Source organism: Neophocaena asiaeorientalis, unplaced genomic scaffold, assembly GCF_003031525.2.
Source record: "Neophocaena asiaeorientalis asiaeorientalis breed wild unplaced genomic scaffold, Neophocaena_asiaeorientalis_V1.1 scaffold129, whole genome shotgun sequence".
NCBI classification, from domain to species: domain Eukaryota; kingdom Metazoa; phylum Chordata; class Mammalia; order Artiodactyla; family Phocoenidae; genus Neophocaena; species Neophocaena asiaeorientalis.
In genome coordinates, this window is record NW_020172446.1 from 7,781,143 (window position 1) to 7,798,687 (window position 17,545).

The following is a 17,545-nucleotide window of genomic DNA, read 5'->3' on the forward strand; positions in this document are numbered from 1 at the left end:
CAGTCCCAAACTGGAAACAACCCAAATGTCCATCAACTGGGGAACTGATAAACTGACATATTCAGACAATGGAATACTATGCAGGAGTAAAAAGGAACGAACAATTGACACACACAGCAAGATGGGTGAATCATGAATATCGTTATGCTCAGTGAAAGAAGTCTTATATAAAAGAGTATCTACTGTATGATTCCATTTATATGCTGTTCTAGAACCAGCAAAACTAATCTATAGCAAAAGAAAATATTGCCTGGGCTAATGCAGGATGGAGATTAACCGGGAAGGAGCAGAAAGGAGCTTCCTGGGGTGATGGAAATATCCTATATCTCTATAGGGGTTTGGATTACAAAGGTGTGCATTGTCAAAAATACATCAGATGGTCCACTTAAAATTTGTGTGTTTCACTGTAGGTAAATTTTACCTCCAAAAAAAAAAAAAAAAGAACTATAAGGAAACACTGAACTCTAGCTGATATGTATGATGAAATGCTTAGGGATGAAGTGTGCTGATGTCTGCAATTTACATTGAAATGCTTCAAAATATAAGACGGCTTGATGGATGGATAGATGAATATATATGGATGGATGTTTATATATAGATGGATATAAATAAACATATTTTTATATATGTCAATTACAATTGTCAACATTTTGTTATATTTGCACTATCACACATATTTTACATATACGTAATATACAAAAATATATATATTGCAAAATCTATACATTGTAAGATCTAAGTGTTGTATGTGGTTGTCCGCTGCACAAGTTTTTCAAATTTTCTGTACGTTTGAAATTCTTCACTAAAAATTTTGGGGGGAAAATTGATACAGACAGATTGTCCCCCAAAGAGGCTGCGCCAATTCATATTCCAACAACAGAATGGAAGGCCTATTTCCTCACAGCATCTCTTGAGCAGACTGTGCGGACCTCCTCATCCTTGTTTTAAAAGAGTATCTCATCATTTTGTTCCCAAACTATTTTTTAGGTCTTCCCTGGTGGCACAGTGGTTAAGAATCCGCCTGCCAATGCAGGGGACACGGGTTTGAGTGCTGGTCCAGGAAGATCCCACATGCCGCGAAGCAACTAAGCCCGGGCACCACAGCTACTGAGCCTGCGCTCTGGAGCCCACGAGCCACAACTACTGAAGCCCACGTGCCACAACTACTGATCCTGTGTGCCACAACTACTGAAGCCCGCGTGCCCCAATTACTGAACCCGCGTGCCACAACTACTGAAGCCCACGTGCGCCTAGAGCCCATGCTCCGCGACAAGAGGAGCCACTGCAATGAGAAGCCTGCGCACCTCAAGGAAGAACAGCCCCCGCTCGCCGCAACTAGAGAAAGCCTGCGTGCAGCAACGAAGACTCAACACACAGCCAAAAAAACAATTAAATAAAAAATTTTAAAAGCCCAGCTCTTTAAAAAGAAAGAAAATTTGAAAAAAAAATCTATTTTTTAAATTATGAGTAAAGTCAAGCCTCTTATTATAAGTTTGTTTCCTGCTTATTCATATACATTATCCATTTTTATGAGGTCTTTATTGTTTTCTTACTAATTTATAAGAGCTTTTTGTCCAAAAGAAATTGTCAATGTGTTAGAGACTGTTTCTCACTTAGCTCTCTGTTTGACTGGCTTATATTTTTCCCCACATCTGCATTTATTATGTAGTCAAATTATTCTTCCTGTATGACTCGAGTTTTGTGTCACGCTTCCCCACTCAGAGATTATATAATTCACTCATGTTTTCTTCGATATTTTCTTTGTTTCATTTCTTATGCTTGAGTCTTTGATTCATCTAGACTTTATTTTTGCATATATCCAGCTTTACTTTTTCTCCCCCCAAGATGAAATTGTCTCAACATTACTTCTCAAATAGCTCATATTATCCCTGCAGATTTGAAATACCACCTTTATCATTCTCAGAATTCTCATGTGCGTTTTGGCGTCTCCAGGGACTCAGTTCTGCCCCATTGACCTTACTGTCTCCTGCTTGGACCCATTCATTAGTCTCCTGACCTTTCTCTTCCAAGACTTCTCCCTCTGGGTACATCCTTTTTGTACCAGTTGCCAGAAAGAATTTTTAAAAGCATGCTACTCCACTGCTTAAAATTCTAACTTCTTGGAAATTAAGCAATGTACTTCTAAATAACCTAGGGCCAAAGATAAAATCATAATGGAAACTTTAAAATATTTTGAACTGAATGAGAATTAACATAGGACAAATCAAAACTTGTGTGATACAGTTAAAGCAGTGTTTAGGGGAAACGCAGAGCCTTAAATGCATATGCTAAAAAAAAATTAAAAAAAAAAGAAAGGCTGAAAACCAGTTATCTAATATTCCTTCTCAAAAAGCTAAACGAATAGCAAATCAAGCCCAGAGAAAGTACAGGAAGAAATAAAGACATGAGCATATATCAGTGAAATAGAAAACTAACCTACAGTAGGGAAAATCAACAAAGCTAAAGTTTGGTTTTTAGAAAGAGTAATATAACTGATAAAAACCCCTAGCAACACTGACCAAGAAAAATAAAAAAGGCAAACACATAAATTACCAATATGAATGAAAAGAGGACATCAGAACAGAGCCTAAGACATTTATGAAATAATAAGAGGATAGTATATACAACTTTATGCCAGTGAGCTTGACAATTTAGGTGAAAAGGACAGATTCTTTGAAAAGTAAATTTACCAAAACTGACAAAAGAAGTGAAATCTGAATAATCCCAAATTTTAAAAACTGAATCCATTAACTCCAGGTCCAGATGGCTTCACTAGTGAGCTCTCCCAAACACGTAAAGAAGCAACACCAATCTTACATGAACTGTTCCAGGGAAGAGAAGATGAGAGAACACTTTCCAATCATTTTGTGGGGCCAGCATGACATTGATATTAGCACCTGACAAGAGCGACACATGAAAGGAAAATTAGCCATCTCTCTCTTTAACATAGATGCAATACTGCTAAACAAAACATTAGCAAATCAAACCCAGGGGTATATAAAAAGCATAATACCTTACAACCAAGTGGAGTTTATTTCAGGAATGCAAGAGAGGTGTGACATTCGAAAAGAATCAATTTATTTATCACGTTTTTTAACAGAAAAAAGAGGAGAAAAAAAATCATATGATCATTATGATAGATGCTGAAAAAGGTATTTGATAAAATACAATACTGATTTGTAATTTTAAAAATTCATAGCAAACTAGGAATAGAAGGGAATGTCTTTTTTTTTTTTTTTTTTTTTTTTTTTTTTTTTCGGTACACGGGCCTCTCACTGTGTGGCCTCTCCCGTTGCGGAGCACAGGCTCCGGACGCACAGGCTCAGCGGCCACGGCTCACGGGCCCAGCCGCTCTGCCGCATGTGGGATCTTCCCGGACCGGGGCACGAACCCGTGTCCCCTGCATCGGCAGGCAGACTCTCAACCACTGCGCCACAGGGAAGCCCCGAAGGGAATGTCTTTAATCAAGAATATCCACAAAAATCCTTCAGCAAACATCATTCTTTGTTTTTAATTTTTATTTTTTAAAAAATTTTTGGCCATACCACGCGGCACGCGGGATCTTAGTTCCGCAACCAGGAATAGAACCCACCCGTGCCCCCTGCGGTGGAAGTGCAGAGTCTTAACCACTGGACTGCCAGAGTTATTTTATTTTATTTTTTAAATTTTTTAATTTTATGCCACGCAGCTTGTGGGATCTCATTACCCCGAACAGGGATTGAACCCATGCCCTCGGCAGTGAAAGCATGGAGTCCTAACCAACCACTGGACCACCAGGGAATTCCCAACATCATTCTTATTGGTGAGTTATTGAAAGCTTTCCCCCTAAAATCAGAAATGAAACAGGGATGCTCACTCATACCACCTCTATTCAACATTTTACTGGAGGTTTTACAGAAGTAAGAAAAAAGAAAAAATACAGAGCACAAAGATTAAAAAGGAAAAAAATAAAACTGTCATTATTTGCAGATGACATGATTAAGTAGATTGAAAAATCCAACAGATCCACAGACATTGAGAATTAATAAGTGCCCTGAGCAAGGTCATGGGATACAGAGGCAAAATACAAAGAACCATTGTATTTCTATGAACCATCAATGATCAAATGAAGAATGAAAAAGTTTAAAAGACGCCGTTAACAAAAGCCATAAAAAAATCAGATGTCTAAGAGTAACTCTAACTAGACATATGCAAAACCTCTACACTAAGAACTATTAAAAGATTGGGGGAGATTAAAGATCTAAAATGAAGGAACAGATGATGTTCATGAATTAGAAGATTCCGTGTTGTTGTCAGTTATCACTATATTGATCTATAGCTTCAATACAACCACAATCAACATCCTAGCAAATTACTGGGGGAAGGGTGATGTTCACAAGCCAATTTTAAACATTTATATGAAAATGCAAAGGGCAAGAATATTCAGGCACTCTTGAAGAAGAATAACAAAATTTGGGGACTTATCATTCATCAAGATTATTATAAATTTATAGTTATTAAAACAGAATTATATTGGCACAAGGATAGAAAATAGATCAATGGGACAGAGAGTCCAGAAACATATGGGCACCTGATTTATGACAAAGGTGACGGTGAGGAACAGTGGTGAAAGGATGCTCTTTTAAATAAATGGTGCTGGGTCACTTGGATATCAATATTGAAAAAAAAATTAATCTTGACTCTTCTCTCACATCACACACAAAAAGTCAGTTCCTGATGAACTGAAGATTTAAATGTGGACTTAGATAGACCATATATCTAAATATGAAAAAGGAAACAATGAAGCTTTTAAGAGAAAACAAAGGACCTTGGGGTAGACAGATATTTTTTAAACAGGACACAAAAAACACTAGCTATAAAGGCAAGAATTGATAAGCTGAACTTCATTAAACTTAAGAACTTCTGTTTATCAAAAGACATCATTAAGAATGAAGAGGCAAGCCACGGAGAGAGAGATGTTTGCAATACTAACATCTGACAAAAGATTCCTATCAGAATCTGTAGAGTTCCTATAGATCAACAGAAAAAGTCATGTAAGCCAACAGAAAAAGGACATTTCACAGAAGAGATTATCCAAATAGCCAGCAATCATATGAGAAGGCACCATTAGACTTCACAGAAAGGCAAACTGAGATCACCATGTGATACCACTACACAACCACCAGAAAGGCTAAAATGAAAAAGAAAATACCAAGTGCTGACAATGATGTGGAGCTACCAGAACCCTCAAATACTGCTGGTGGGAATGTAAATCGGTACAATCACTTTAGAAAACCGTTTGGTAGTTATCAACTAAAGCTGAGCACATGCATAACTCATAACCCAGCAATCCTACCCTAAGGCAAAAACCCAATAGAAATGTGTTCATATATTCACAAAAAGATATGTACAAGAATTTTCATAGCCTCACTATTCATAACAACCCCAAACTGGAACAACCCAGATATCCATCAACAGTAGAAAAATATGCTGTGGTATATTCACCAGTGGAATACTCTACAGCAATGAAAATAATCAACAACAAGGTGGGTTGGATCTCATAAATACAGGAGCAAAACAGAACATACTGTATAATTCCATTTATACAAAGTTCAAAACAGGCAAACTAATCCATGGTATCAGACGTCAGGAGAGTGGTTACTCTTGGGGGTAAGGTAATAACTGGAAGGGGCCATGGGAGGTACTTCTGGGATGTTGGTAATGTCCTCTGTTTCTCGAAATTGGTATCAGCATGTGGATTTGATTTAATCTGAAAATTCACTGATCTGAATTTGTCCATTTTTGCATGTGTTGTCTTCAAAAAAGTTTACATTAAAAAATAATAATTGTGGGGAGCGGGGAGGGATAAATTAGGAGTTTGGGATTAACAGATACACACCACTATATATAAAATAGGTAAACAACAAGGATTTACTGTATAGCACAGGGAGCTGTGTTCAATATCTTGTAATAAACTATAATTAAAAGAATATGAAAAGAATATATATGTATATGTATGTATGTATAACGGGATCACTTTGCTGTACGCCTGAAACTAGCTCAGTATTGTAAATTAACTACAGTTCAATAAAAAAATAATAATTGCAAGTGTCTGAAGCACACTGAATACACAAAAATTCCAGGGGTTCATAATGGTACTTAAAAGACAGAGAGAAAACAAAAACAAATCAAAACACTGCATTTTTCACCATTGGAAGTAATGACGGCATTATGCCCTTACTCTGAAAATTGACTATTAAAGGAAAAGCATTAAGCAATTTTCTTGCCTTTCCTGTATGCGCTGCATTTCAGGGTCACCAAATGGTCCTAGTTGACGAGAAAAAGTTCTTTACAGAAGAATCGTTACTAATGAATGCGGAAGGAATAATAGAACCATAAAAACACAATTTTCCAAGTCATAACGAAATACAATTAATTCAGGCCACGATCATCAATGGATAAAACTACTTAGATGAAATTTTGATAGAGCACTTCACAATTAGGCTGACCCCCCCCCGACCCCAGCCCACTAGTTCATCTCAGTGCCGCTATGAGTGGGCCCCCCAGGCATGTGTGCCTCCTAGTGTGACCCCCTAGGAAGAATACTGGGGCCCAAGACGCTGCATTTCTAACAGCTCCCATGTGATGCCCAGGCTGCCAGTCATCAGACCACACTGAGAAGCAACTCTCTAAAATACGTCGGCAAAGGAAACAGGAAAAAGGGAGTGAGATAAATGCAGGACGTATGGCAAAATCCTCCTGATTGTTTAGAGGATGCTCGCCAAAAAAGTTAAACCTGAATTTAATGAAGGCATTAGCCCTAACTTCCAAGTTTCGGGTAATGTAGGGGATTGAAGGACAAATCACATCGAGAGGAAGCAAACGCACAAACCCTGCAAGATGTTCTGCAAGACAAGCAGCTGCGCTCTGCAGTAAAGAGAAGATGTGAAACAGACACACAAACCTCAAAAATGAGCAAGGGGGTCACTCTCTACTAAGAAAGGCATAGCAACCACACGTGGTGTGTGGGTCTTGTTTGGCTCTTGATCTGAACTGTTAGAAACAGACATTTTGAGAGAGTCAGGAAGATTTGAGTTAAGAACTGGGTATTAGATGATACCAAAGAACTACTATTAATTTTGTTGGGTGATGAGAACATTATGGCTGTGTAAGAAAACATCCCCAAGTACTTCAGAAATGCGTATTGAAGTACTGAAGGGTGAAATGACTGATGCTGGGGATTTTCTTTCAAACAATGCTTCCGAAACATTAATGTGCAAATGAATCATCCAAGTATATTCTTAAAAATGCAGGGCTTCCCTGGTGGCGCAGTGGTTGAGGGTCCGCCTGCCGATGCAGGGGACACGGGTTCGTGCCCGTCCGGGAAGACCCCACATGCCGCAGAGCGGCTGGGACTGTGAGCCATGGCCGCTGAGCCTGCGCGTCCGGAGCCTGTGCTCCGCAACGGGAGAGACCACAACAGCGAGAGGCCCGCGTACCGCAAAAAAACAAAAAAAAAACAAAAAAAAAACACAAAAAAATGCAGATTCTGATTCGGTAGGTCAGGGAGTGGTGCTAAGATCCTAGTCTGACCGCCGCTAAGTGATGCCAAGCTGCTGTTGGTCCCCAGACCAAACTGTGAGCAGCAAGGCTTCAAAATACTTTGGCAAAGGAAACAAAAAGGGACAGTGAAACACATAAATGCAGCAAGCGCGGCAAGATCTTGATAGCTGTGTCATCTGGGTGATGGGTATATTGGGTTTATTAATGTTATTTGCTTTAGTTTCGTACATGCTTAAAACTTTGTTAAAAACCAACCTTCCAGGGACTTCCCTGGTGATCCAGGGTGTAAGACTCTGCGCTCCCAATGCAGGGGGCCTGGGCTCGATCCCTGGTCGGGAACTACAACCCACATACATGCCACAACTAAGAGCCCACATGCTGCAACTAAAAGATCCTGCGTGCCGCAACTAAGACCCTGTGCAGCTGAAATAAATAAAACATTAAAAAAAAAAAACCCAACCTTCCAAAGGCTGAAGGAGCAGGCACCCTGTGAGAGGGTAGTGTCCACTCTCTCCTCTCAATTCCCAGTCCCCTTCCCCAAGCCTGGCACAAAATAGACATCTGTACTTTATTCCTTTCCCTTTATACCTCTGCCTTGCCCGGAATGATTGGTCGTGACTCATAAAAATACACCATGTGCTAAAATAAAACTTGTTTTAAAATAATGGGGCAGGTCAAAAAAACTAAAAAGGTAGAACTACCCACTTCTTACAAGGGGCGACTGGAAGGCATTCTTTCCCCTTTTTACCATCTGTGTGACTTAAGAGACATGAATTGAAACCCCTGTGGTAAGTCCAGCCTCCTCCCCCGGCATCCATGGTACCTCCCTGCCCAGCCCAGTGTCCCCTCTGCCAGCTCTGCTCTCTGGCTCAACACCCCACTTCCTGAACACCATCTGCATACCACCCGCCGCAGGGCCTTTGCACAAGCGGTTCCCTCTGCCCAATGTGCCTTCCTCATCACTCTCCCACCTCTACCCCATCCTTTGGGGCCCTGCCCCAGGAGCCAATCCAGATTCTCAGCCAGAGTACCCCAGTGGTCCCTGAGCTCCCTCGGCATCCTGTGAGGTCTCTGTCTGGCTCTGACTAAATCGTGTCTGTGATAAAGTCTGTCTCCCCAAAACTGTAATCTGATTTGAGTCACCCATGACACACCCCCAACCACTGAGTCCCGTTCAGCAGAGTGCCAGGCCCAGATGAAGTGTCCTGGAAACATCAAAGAGGGACAGAGATTCCTCATCCCCTACCCCACCCCCCACATCCCCATGTTGCTTTGTTCAACGGTGGGATCTTGGTGCAAGATTCTTGAGGGGTGGGAAAGGGGAGGAGATAAGCAGAGAGACCATTACAGCCACCTTCCTTGACCACCTGCTGTCTTCCAGGTACCACACTCAGGTGCTGAGGCTCAGAGAGGTCAGGTGATTGCTCATGGCCCATCAGCAAATTGTAATTTGTGTCTGGGGCCCAGGTCTGCCTATTTCTAAAGCCTTTAATAAAAGCTGGAGGCACTGCGGTGGTGGTGGGGGGGTATGTTGTAAACAGAGACCTGGCTCCCTGTCGTGCCAGCAGCTCAGAGCTGGGGCAGAGCTCTGGGTTATCGAGCTGATAATTAGGTCAGTGAGAACATATTTATGTGTGTGTGTGTGTTCAGGAGTGTCACCGGGTCCGCTGAGCTTTCCCACAAAGCCAGCCAGTGCCTGGGGTCCACCAGGCGTGGGCCGCCTTGCTGGGGCAGACTTCCCCCAGGCCCCTGCCGTGGTCCCTCTGCTCGGGCTGTGCCTCCATCAGGGGACCCCCTCTCTTCCCACTTCCCACTTCGACTCAGAGAAGAGAGCATGAGCCCAGGAGGGAGACAGTCCTGAGTTCAAATCCTCGCTCTGCCACGGAGTCCCCGAAGGACCTTGGGCTTGTCACTTCACCCCAGTCTCCCCATCTGTGACGTGGGACCGTGCAGACTAGTGGGGCAAGGCCGGGCGCAGCATCTGACATCTTGCAGGCTCAGTATGTGGGTGCTAATGTCAGTGCCATAACCACCAGGGAGGCCTGCCACGTTCTCTGACAGCCTTGCCCGCCAGCTCAAGGCCCCTTCTTGGGCTGCCAGTGGTGAGAGCCTGGCTGAACCGGAGCCTGTCACCACAGCGCCCACAGGGCCGCCTCTCCAAGCTGTCCCGGCCACACAGGCCCGCTGAGTCAGAGTCCCCTCCATCCTGTCAGCCACCACTGCCTGCACCCACCCCCTATCTCCCCCATCACACCAGGCAGTTTAAATACACATTCTCACAGTACTGTTCTCCGTTTAGCAAACTGAACCCGGAGGGGTGGATGCAGGGCAGGGAATGGTTTGCCCGCACGTATACAAGGAGCTGGGCCATAGAGCTAGGACTAGATTCAGCCTTCCTGACGCCCAGTCCAGAGCACCCAGAAAGGTCTGCAGGCCGCCTGTCCCGTGGGGCAGCTCACCCTCCACCCACCCGCCTGGGTCTTCCATGTTGAGCCTCATCGTCTCAGCCCCAAACCTCATACCTCGGTCCCCCACCCTGGCCCCCTTCACAGGCTACCTAATAACCATGGCGGACAGGTCTAGAGCAGACAGTGTTGTGCTCTGTGCTAAAGTGCTTCTTCCTCCTAAACATTTCTCGTAAGTGTCTCTCCCTCCCCATGCCCTCCTGCCCCAACCCCCCTGGATGGGACCTCAGCAGCGGCTCCTCACGGGCCTGTCTGCCTCCCCTTTCTCCAGGACTCTGCCTTCTACACCACAGGCACGTCCCATTGTCACCTCCAGGCTAGGGGCCTGCTGGCCTTCCCACTGCCCTCAGGGTGTGGCCCGAGCTCCCTCAGCCTGGCACTCTGGGGCCCCCACACTCTCCACCAGCACCCTGACCACCCGCATGGCCCCCAGCTACTCCCCAAGCCAGCCTCCCAGAGAAGGTCGGAGGCGTCTGGCTCCTGCGTGGACCGCTCTCCACACCCGGCTGGCCCACACTGTGCTTGTCTTACCTCTGCCTGGGATGCCCTTTCCCCATCCCCTGTGTGTCAGCTGAAGGCACTCTCAGTGGGCCCTCTGGCTGGGGACAGAGGGTCAGGGTTATTGTGTGTGTGTGGCCTGCTCCCCACTAGGGCCCAGCGTGTCCTGGTTGTGGGGCGCAGGCAGCGTCAGAGCAGACAGCCTTCTGTTCCCACTCAAACCTCACCCTGTGTCTCCTTAAACACACTCCTCACACCCGGGTCTCTGTCCATACTGTTTCTCCTGCACAGAAAGCCTCCCTCTCACCCCGCACCACCTGTCTGCACTTGCTAAGCACCTCCTCCATCCTCAGGGCCACCGTGGACACTACAGTCCCCCATCCTCAATGGCCAAGGTTTCCCATCACACACTTGCACTCAGGTCTGGGGTTGTGCCCCGGGCAGAGGCAGGTCTGACACCTCCCCACTCCCCCAGCAGGACGCAGCAGGGCCCCAGGCCCCAGCCTGAAGTTGGTGCAACAGCAGAGCCGGCCCTGGACTGCTGGCTCGTGTACCACTGTAAGGTTTTACAGGCCACTAGCACAGTTCCCTTCCTCACACGAGCGATGTAAATGCAACCTCTGAGACCCTGGGGGGAGAAGTGAGTGGCTGTGGTCACAGAATGAGTCAGGGTGAAGACTGACCTCAGAACAGCAGGCTGCATGGTAGCAGGACGAGATGGGCAGCTCCAGGGTTTCAGTGTGTTTGTGTCTACATCTGACTGTCTCAGACAACTGATGTTATCTCATCTGCTCACACTGATGAGAAGTGGGCATCACCACAGTGGGTGCTTGGGAAGGGTGGAAGGTCAGGCCAGGAACAGTTTGGATTCTCTCCAGCCTAGGGAGGTGCAGCCAGGCACAGGATGCAGGGCCCTGGGCGTGGGGTCACCGTCTGAGGGGTTCCTCCACCCTCCCTGGCATCTCCTTGTCACTTTCTCAGACTCTCTCCAGCCCTTAAGACTCAGCGCCAATCTCACTTCCTCCAGGAAGCTCTTCATGATTGGTCCATCCCTAAATCTCAGGACCTCACAGCTTGGAGAAGAACTGTCACAGTTTCATTTCTCCCACTCAGACTGGCGCTGCTGGGGCCCTGATCTTACCCCCAGCCCATAGCATAGCCAAGCGGGGTAAGTGATTTCATTGCAAGTCTGCTCCATCTTGCTCTCTGCTGTCCGTCAGCCTGGGGAGTGCCTTAGCCTCAGAAGGGGTTTGATAAATGTCATCTGGATTGACATTGCTGAAAAAGGTGCTGGGGTGATAGATGGTCTTTCCAGAGGCCACAGGAGACAGAGACAAGCAGGAGACCAGAGTGACACCAGGGTTAGTGTCCCAGGCCATGGGGTATTCTAGAGCTGGGAGGCAGGCAGAGGCTTGGGCTTGAGCCCCGCTTCTACTAGTACTTGCTTGTAACCATGGCCAGTCATTACCCCTCTCTGGGCCTCAGTCACCTCCTCTCTACTGGGATGGGGTGGACCAGGGTATGGACACACTTGGTGATGGGGGATCAAAGCCATAAACCATAAAAAGCATTGAGACCTTCTCCACACACCATATGTAACTGAAAGTAAAGGGAAGTCTAAACTGTAAAATAAGGAAAAGGAAGTTCAACAAAGTTTTGATCTTTCCACGATGACTATTTTTATGTTTTTAAAATATCAAATATTAAAAGGTATCCAAAAATGTATGCTTTGCTCGTGCCCCATGCACGTTTGGCCTGCCTCTTGGGTGATCTGGCCCCATGGTGGGTGCTAATTCTGAGCCCCCTCCCAGCCTGGCCTCAGCTCTCAGCCACTGTCTGGCGTTCACTAGCTAGCCCCCACCCATCCTTGGGGAGAACTCAGGCTCCCAGCAGCCCTGAAGCTACACCTGCCTGATGTCCAGTCTCATTCTTCTGACCAGCTCCTGGCCAGCGCAGGAGGCCCCCGGGAAGCCTGCCAGATCACTACACAGGACCACCCTCGCCTCAGGCTGGATCTGAGCAGTGCCCAGGGGCTCGCTGACCACGCTTATTCTCATCCCTGGGGCCTAGTGGCTAGGTGCAGGCTCCTGGCTTGGCTTGCCCCAAGGGGTTTTCCAGAGGAGTTTTAAAGGCCATATGGGACCCCAAGCAGTGGAGAGGGAGTGTCCCCTCCCCCATACAGGTTCTCTCAGGGGCCCTAACGTCAGGAACAGGAAGCAGGCTCCCCCCACGCGTTCGCCGCACGGTCTCTCATCAGTGCTCACCTGCGCACGGGGTCCTCACCCTCCTCAGCTAAACCGGGGGGCTCCGCTGGGCGGGTGGGCCGCACCAGCCTCCACACTCTGGGGACAAGCTTGGCACAGACCTGAGGGGCTGCCTGGAGTGGGTTCCAGGGGAGAGGGCCTGCATGGGGAGGGGAGCTGGCGGGAGGAACAGGAGGCAGAGCCCTGGAGTCCAAAGCCACACGCTGTCGGCAGCCAACAGAGCCTCAGAGGTCCTTCCTACCTGGGGGTCTGACCCACGGAGCAAGACGGGCTTCCAGGGGGAGTCCCCAGACTTTCTCTGCCCTCAGGCTCTGAGCCCCACCAGAGACACGCAGATGGACAGGCTGTGCAGCCCCTCGGGCCAGGGGGTGAGGCTGACTTACTGGTCACGCAGAGCAGAGTGTGGAAGAGCCACATCCTAGCTGGAGCAGAGGCAGCGGCGTGGGCCTCGACTTGCTCAGCTTCCCTCCACAGCTCCAGGGCTCGGGCAGCCAGGAGGCGGGGACAGAGGCGCACACACAGGCAAGGACCACAGGCAGGCAGGCACTTTCAAGTAGACACAGACGCTTCACTTGTACACGGCTGGCTGCGTGGCTTCCTCAGCAGTTGTGGGCTGGGTCCTGGGAGCTCAGAGACACCAGCCAGCCCTGCCCCATCACCCACACTTTGGTGGAACAGTGAGCCGAGGTCTGGCCCGGGAACAGGGCTGGACGATCTCAGCAGCACATGTGTGAGGTGCAGGAGCAGTATTAATCCAGCCGTTTTAATCCAGCAGTATTAATCCCACGTGGGTGGGTCCCAGCCCCATGCCCTGCCCCGGAACCTGCCACTACACACCTCACCCCAGCGCCTGGCCCGGGGTCCTTCCTACAGAAAGCACCCTCACAGCTCGGGGCTCCGACACTCGGCTGCGCACGCCAGGCCCTGAGACTGCGGAGGGTCAGGTGAGTGGAAAGACCCACAAGCTGCCTGAATCGCTGCCTCAGTGCAGCTTTGGCTGCATTCTCTTTAACACCTGACTACAGCCCATGATATGGAACTAACCTAACAGAGCTCTGGGCTACCAGAACAACGGAAGAAGTGACACTCCATGCATCTTTCAGCACACCTTTGATCCAACCCAGCAGCCCAGAGGACACACTGCCAACAGCCTGCAGTCATGCTTAAATGCCAACTTCACGATCTGTCCAATTTTCCCTGTGTGACCACGTCTGTCGCAGAAGGAAGTCTCTCCCGCACCTCTACTTCCCAGACTGTTGGCCGTGCAGAGCAGCGCTGTCCAACAGAACTCGGCGATGAGGGTCTAGAGCCGCACGGTCCAACATGGGAGCCCCTAGCCACATGTGGCTACTGAGCCCTTGAAATGTCACCAGTCACTGAGGAACTGAATTTTCAATTTTATTTAATTTTAATTAATTTACAACCAAAAAGGCAGGGGACTCTATGTCTCTCTCACATGAATGCCTGCATCTCCAGGGAGAGCACTTTGAAGTGTTAATATAAGTGTTAAAACACAGCAGACAATGGTGATGACTTAACGACTAGATGAAAATCAATTTTATCTTGTTTCTCACAGGGAAAGCCTGCTTGGCCAAAGTTCTGTAAAGACTGATGTCACTTATAACATTCTTGCATTGTTTGCTTTGGTCTGACAAAATACCTCCAACTAGCACGATAGTTCCCTGATGTTACGCGGTTGTTTGAATAGAGATTACGATTCACTGTTTTTCACAGTACATACCATCCAACAGAGAAGTTAAACAGATGAAAAAGCAAAGCTCCAGGTCTGATGAGTTGTCTGCCAGATCACGACGAAGATCACCCCAAGTTGGCTTAACCTCGTCACAGGCCAGGGTGCTGGCTGTCTTCCCACACTCAGGGCTCAGTGACTCTTTCCCTCCCTGTTCCCAGTGCCAGGGGCACTTGGCAGAGCAAGGAGGGGCTCCCCTCCCACCACTGGCCCAGAGCGGGAGAGAACAGACCCAGGCCGCAGAGCAGAGCAGCAGTAAGGACAGGCTGGAACCCACGACTGCAGCCTGCTGGAGGTTTCTGAGAGAAAACAGGACTTTGGTTTGGAGTGTGAACTTTAGGACATCTCTGGAGGCCAGGCAAAGTTGATGAGTGGATGCTGGAACAGGTGCAGGGCCATTTTCTGCATCTTTGGAGACTTGCAGAATGCTGACTCATCCTGCATCCATCCGAGATGTATTTTCCAAGCTTGCTGGTGCCGGCACAGCTGACCGCTAATCACGAGCACGCAGGGGCCCTTCAAGCCCTTCTGACAGTAACTGCTGTCCCCACAAACCCAGACTTAAGGTCCTAAGTCAGAGCCAGGCTATATAATGCTCCCAGTTCACAGAGCCTAATGCAAGGCTGGGCATTCAGTAGCTACATCCAAAAGCAATGTGAAAATGGCTTCTTAACTCATTTTACTTTAAACAAATGGTAAGGGACCAACTTGAGGGAATTCTACAACATGACCGGACTGAACACTTCAAAAACGTCAACATCATAAAAGGCAAAGAAAGGCAAAGGAATTGCTCCACATTATAAGAGACTAAAGACAGGATATTAACTGTAGTGTGTGATCCTGGATTGTATCCTAGACCAGAAAAGAACATTATTGGGACAGTTGGCAAAATTGAAGCATGAACCGTGGATTAGGTACTATTGTACTGATTAAAATTATACATTTCCTGAATTTGATAACAATACTCTGGTCATATGAGAGAATGTCCTTGTTCTTAGAAAATGTACACTAAAGTATTACATTTAGGGAGTAAAGGGACGCGATGTAGGCAGGTAACTCTCAAACAGTTCGTGGCTGGTGGGGGACAAGGGGGTGAGGGGGGAGGGAGGGGAGGAAGAAAAGAATGAATAATGAAATGTGGCAAAATGTTCCTTGTTCTACCCTCGAAACTATTCTGTAATTGTTAAATTAATTCACAATAAACAGTTTTAAAAGTTAGGGGATGGAGGACACATGTTCAGCCTGAGGTGAAAGGACCAACTGCTTTGTCTGGAGAGTGAGTGGAGAGCACAACTCACCAGGGGATGGGGGCTGTCCCCACAGGCCTGCCTCATCGCCCCCAGACACAGGAAATATTTCTAATTACCCACTTGCCTTCTGAGTCCTAGGAGGCTGGGAGGAGGGCGTTTGGAAGAGTGAGGATGTTACTGAGACTAGACACGGGACTGCAGCAGAGGACAGAGCTGGCAAAGGGGCTCCGGGAAGACTGAAAAGCAGTGGTAATCACTCGCATTGACTGAGCGTCAGGAGGGGACGCAGACTCAGTGCCAAGGGCTTCCGCGCAAGCCCTCGTCTGACCCTCACAGCCACCGTACTCGGTTACCCCGATTTTGCAGATGGGGATGCTGGCTCAGAGACAGAGGTTAAGTAATCTGCCCAAGGCCGTAGGGCTAGTAAGTGGCCGAGGTGGACTCAGTCAAATGGGTCTGTTTCCTCCAGAACCAGGACTCTGAACTACAAACTCTACTGCCTTCAGATCCATGGATCAAAATCCCTCCCAGTCTGTGAGCTTTTAAAAAGCAGTGACCTCATTCCACAAACACACACTGGGACCCTTGCATTACTGGGTGCCATGGACTGAACTGTGCCTCCCTCCCCAAATTCATATGTTGACGCCATAACCCCCAATGTGACTACATTTGGAGATAGAGCCTTTAGCAGATAATTAAGATCAAAAAGGTAGGGCCCAGGACTTCCCTGGTGGCACACTGAATAAGAATCTGTCTGCCAGTGCAGGGGACACGGGTTCGAGCCCTGGTCGGGGAAGAACCCACATGCCATGGAGCAACTAAGCCCATGCACCACAACTATGGAGCCTGCACTCTAGAGCCCACAAGCCACGACTACTGAGCCCGCGAGCCACAACTACTGAAGCCGTGCGCCTAGAGCCCGTGCTCCGCAACAAGAGAAGCCACCGCAACGAGAAGCCCGCGCACCGCAACGAAGAGTAGCCCCCGCTCTCCGCAACTAGAGAAAGCTCGCGCACAGCAATGAAGACCTAATGCAGACAAAAATAAATAAAATTAAAAAAAAAAAAAGGTAGGGCCCTAATCCAATAGGCTTGGTGGCTTGAGAAGAGGAAGAGACATCTCTCTCTCCAAGCGCACGCACCAAGGAAAGGCCATGTGAGCACACAGTGAGATGCTGTCTGCAAGCCAGGAAGAGAGGCCTCGTGCGAACCCAACTACTAGCACCCTGATCCTGGACTTCTACTTTTAGACCGTGAGAAAATAAGTTTCTGTTATTTAAGCCACCCAGTCCATGGTATTTTGTTATAGCAGCTTGAGCTGATTAAGACACTGGGCTACCTCCTAAAAAATCTCCCAAGTAAAACACAGAATGGTGTGTGTGTGCACTGGGGAAGGGGGGCCAAGCGGGGAAGGGAGCAAGGGAGAGGATCTCCTTCTCCTTTCATAACGGAGGGCTGGAGCGGGGGTGTCGCACCGGCTCATGGAACCAAGGGTGCAAGGGCTTAGGCCTCTTGCTTGCCCCCAACTCCTTCCCGTCCAACTTACACTCCTGATGCTCCTTGGGAAACCTCAGCAAAGATCCTAGAACTGACATTAGCACTAGAAGGAAACCTGGAGGTCATCCCACCTGAGCCCTTCATCTGACAGGCAGGGACGCTGAGGTCCCAAGAAGCGAAGGGACTCGTTTGGGTTTTTTCAAGTCTGCAGATGAGATAGAACGAGTCCCCAAGGCTGCGGGCCCAGCCCCAGCCGTCACCCCATTTGACCCCCCCCCCC

General features: G+C 47.6%; 1 protein-coding gene across 1 annotated transcript in view; it reads right to left on the minus strand.

Annotated features, from left to right (window-relative positions):
- Positions 1-13,296, minus strand: part of ITGAE (integrin subunit alpha E) — a 59,379-nt gene extending 46,083 nt beyond the window's left edge. The window contains exon 1 of the mRNA XM_024734341.1: positions 13,153-13,296. Within this exon, the coding sequence (XP_024590109.1) occupies positions 13,153-13,186 (34 nt within the window). The 5' untranslated portion in view covers positions 13,187-13,296. The remainder of the gene's footprint in view (positions 1-13,152) is intronic.
- Between the last annotated feature and the right edge of the window lie 4,249 nt (positions 13,297-17,545).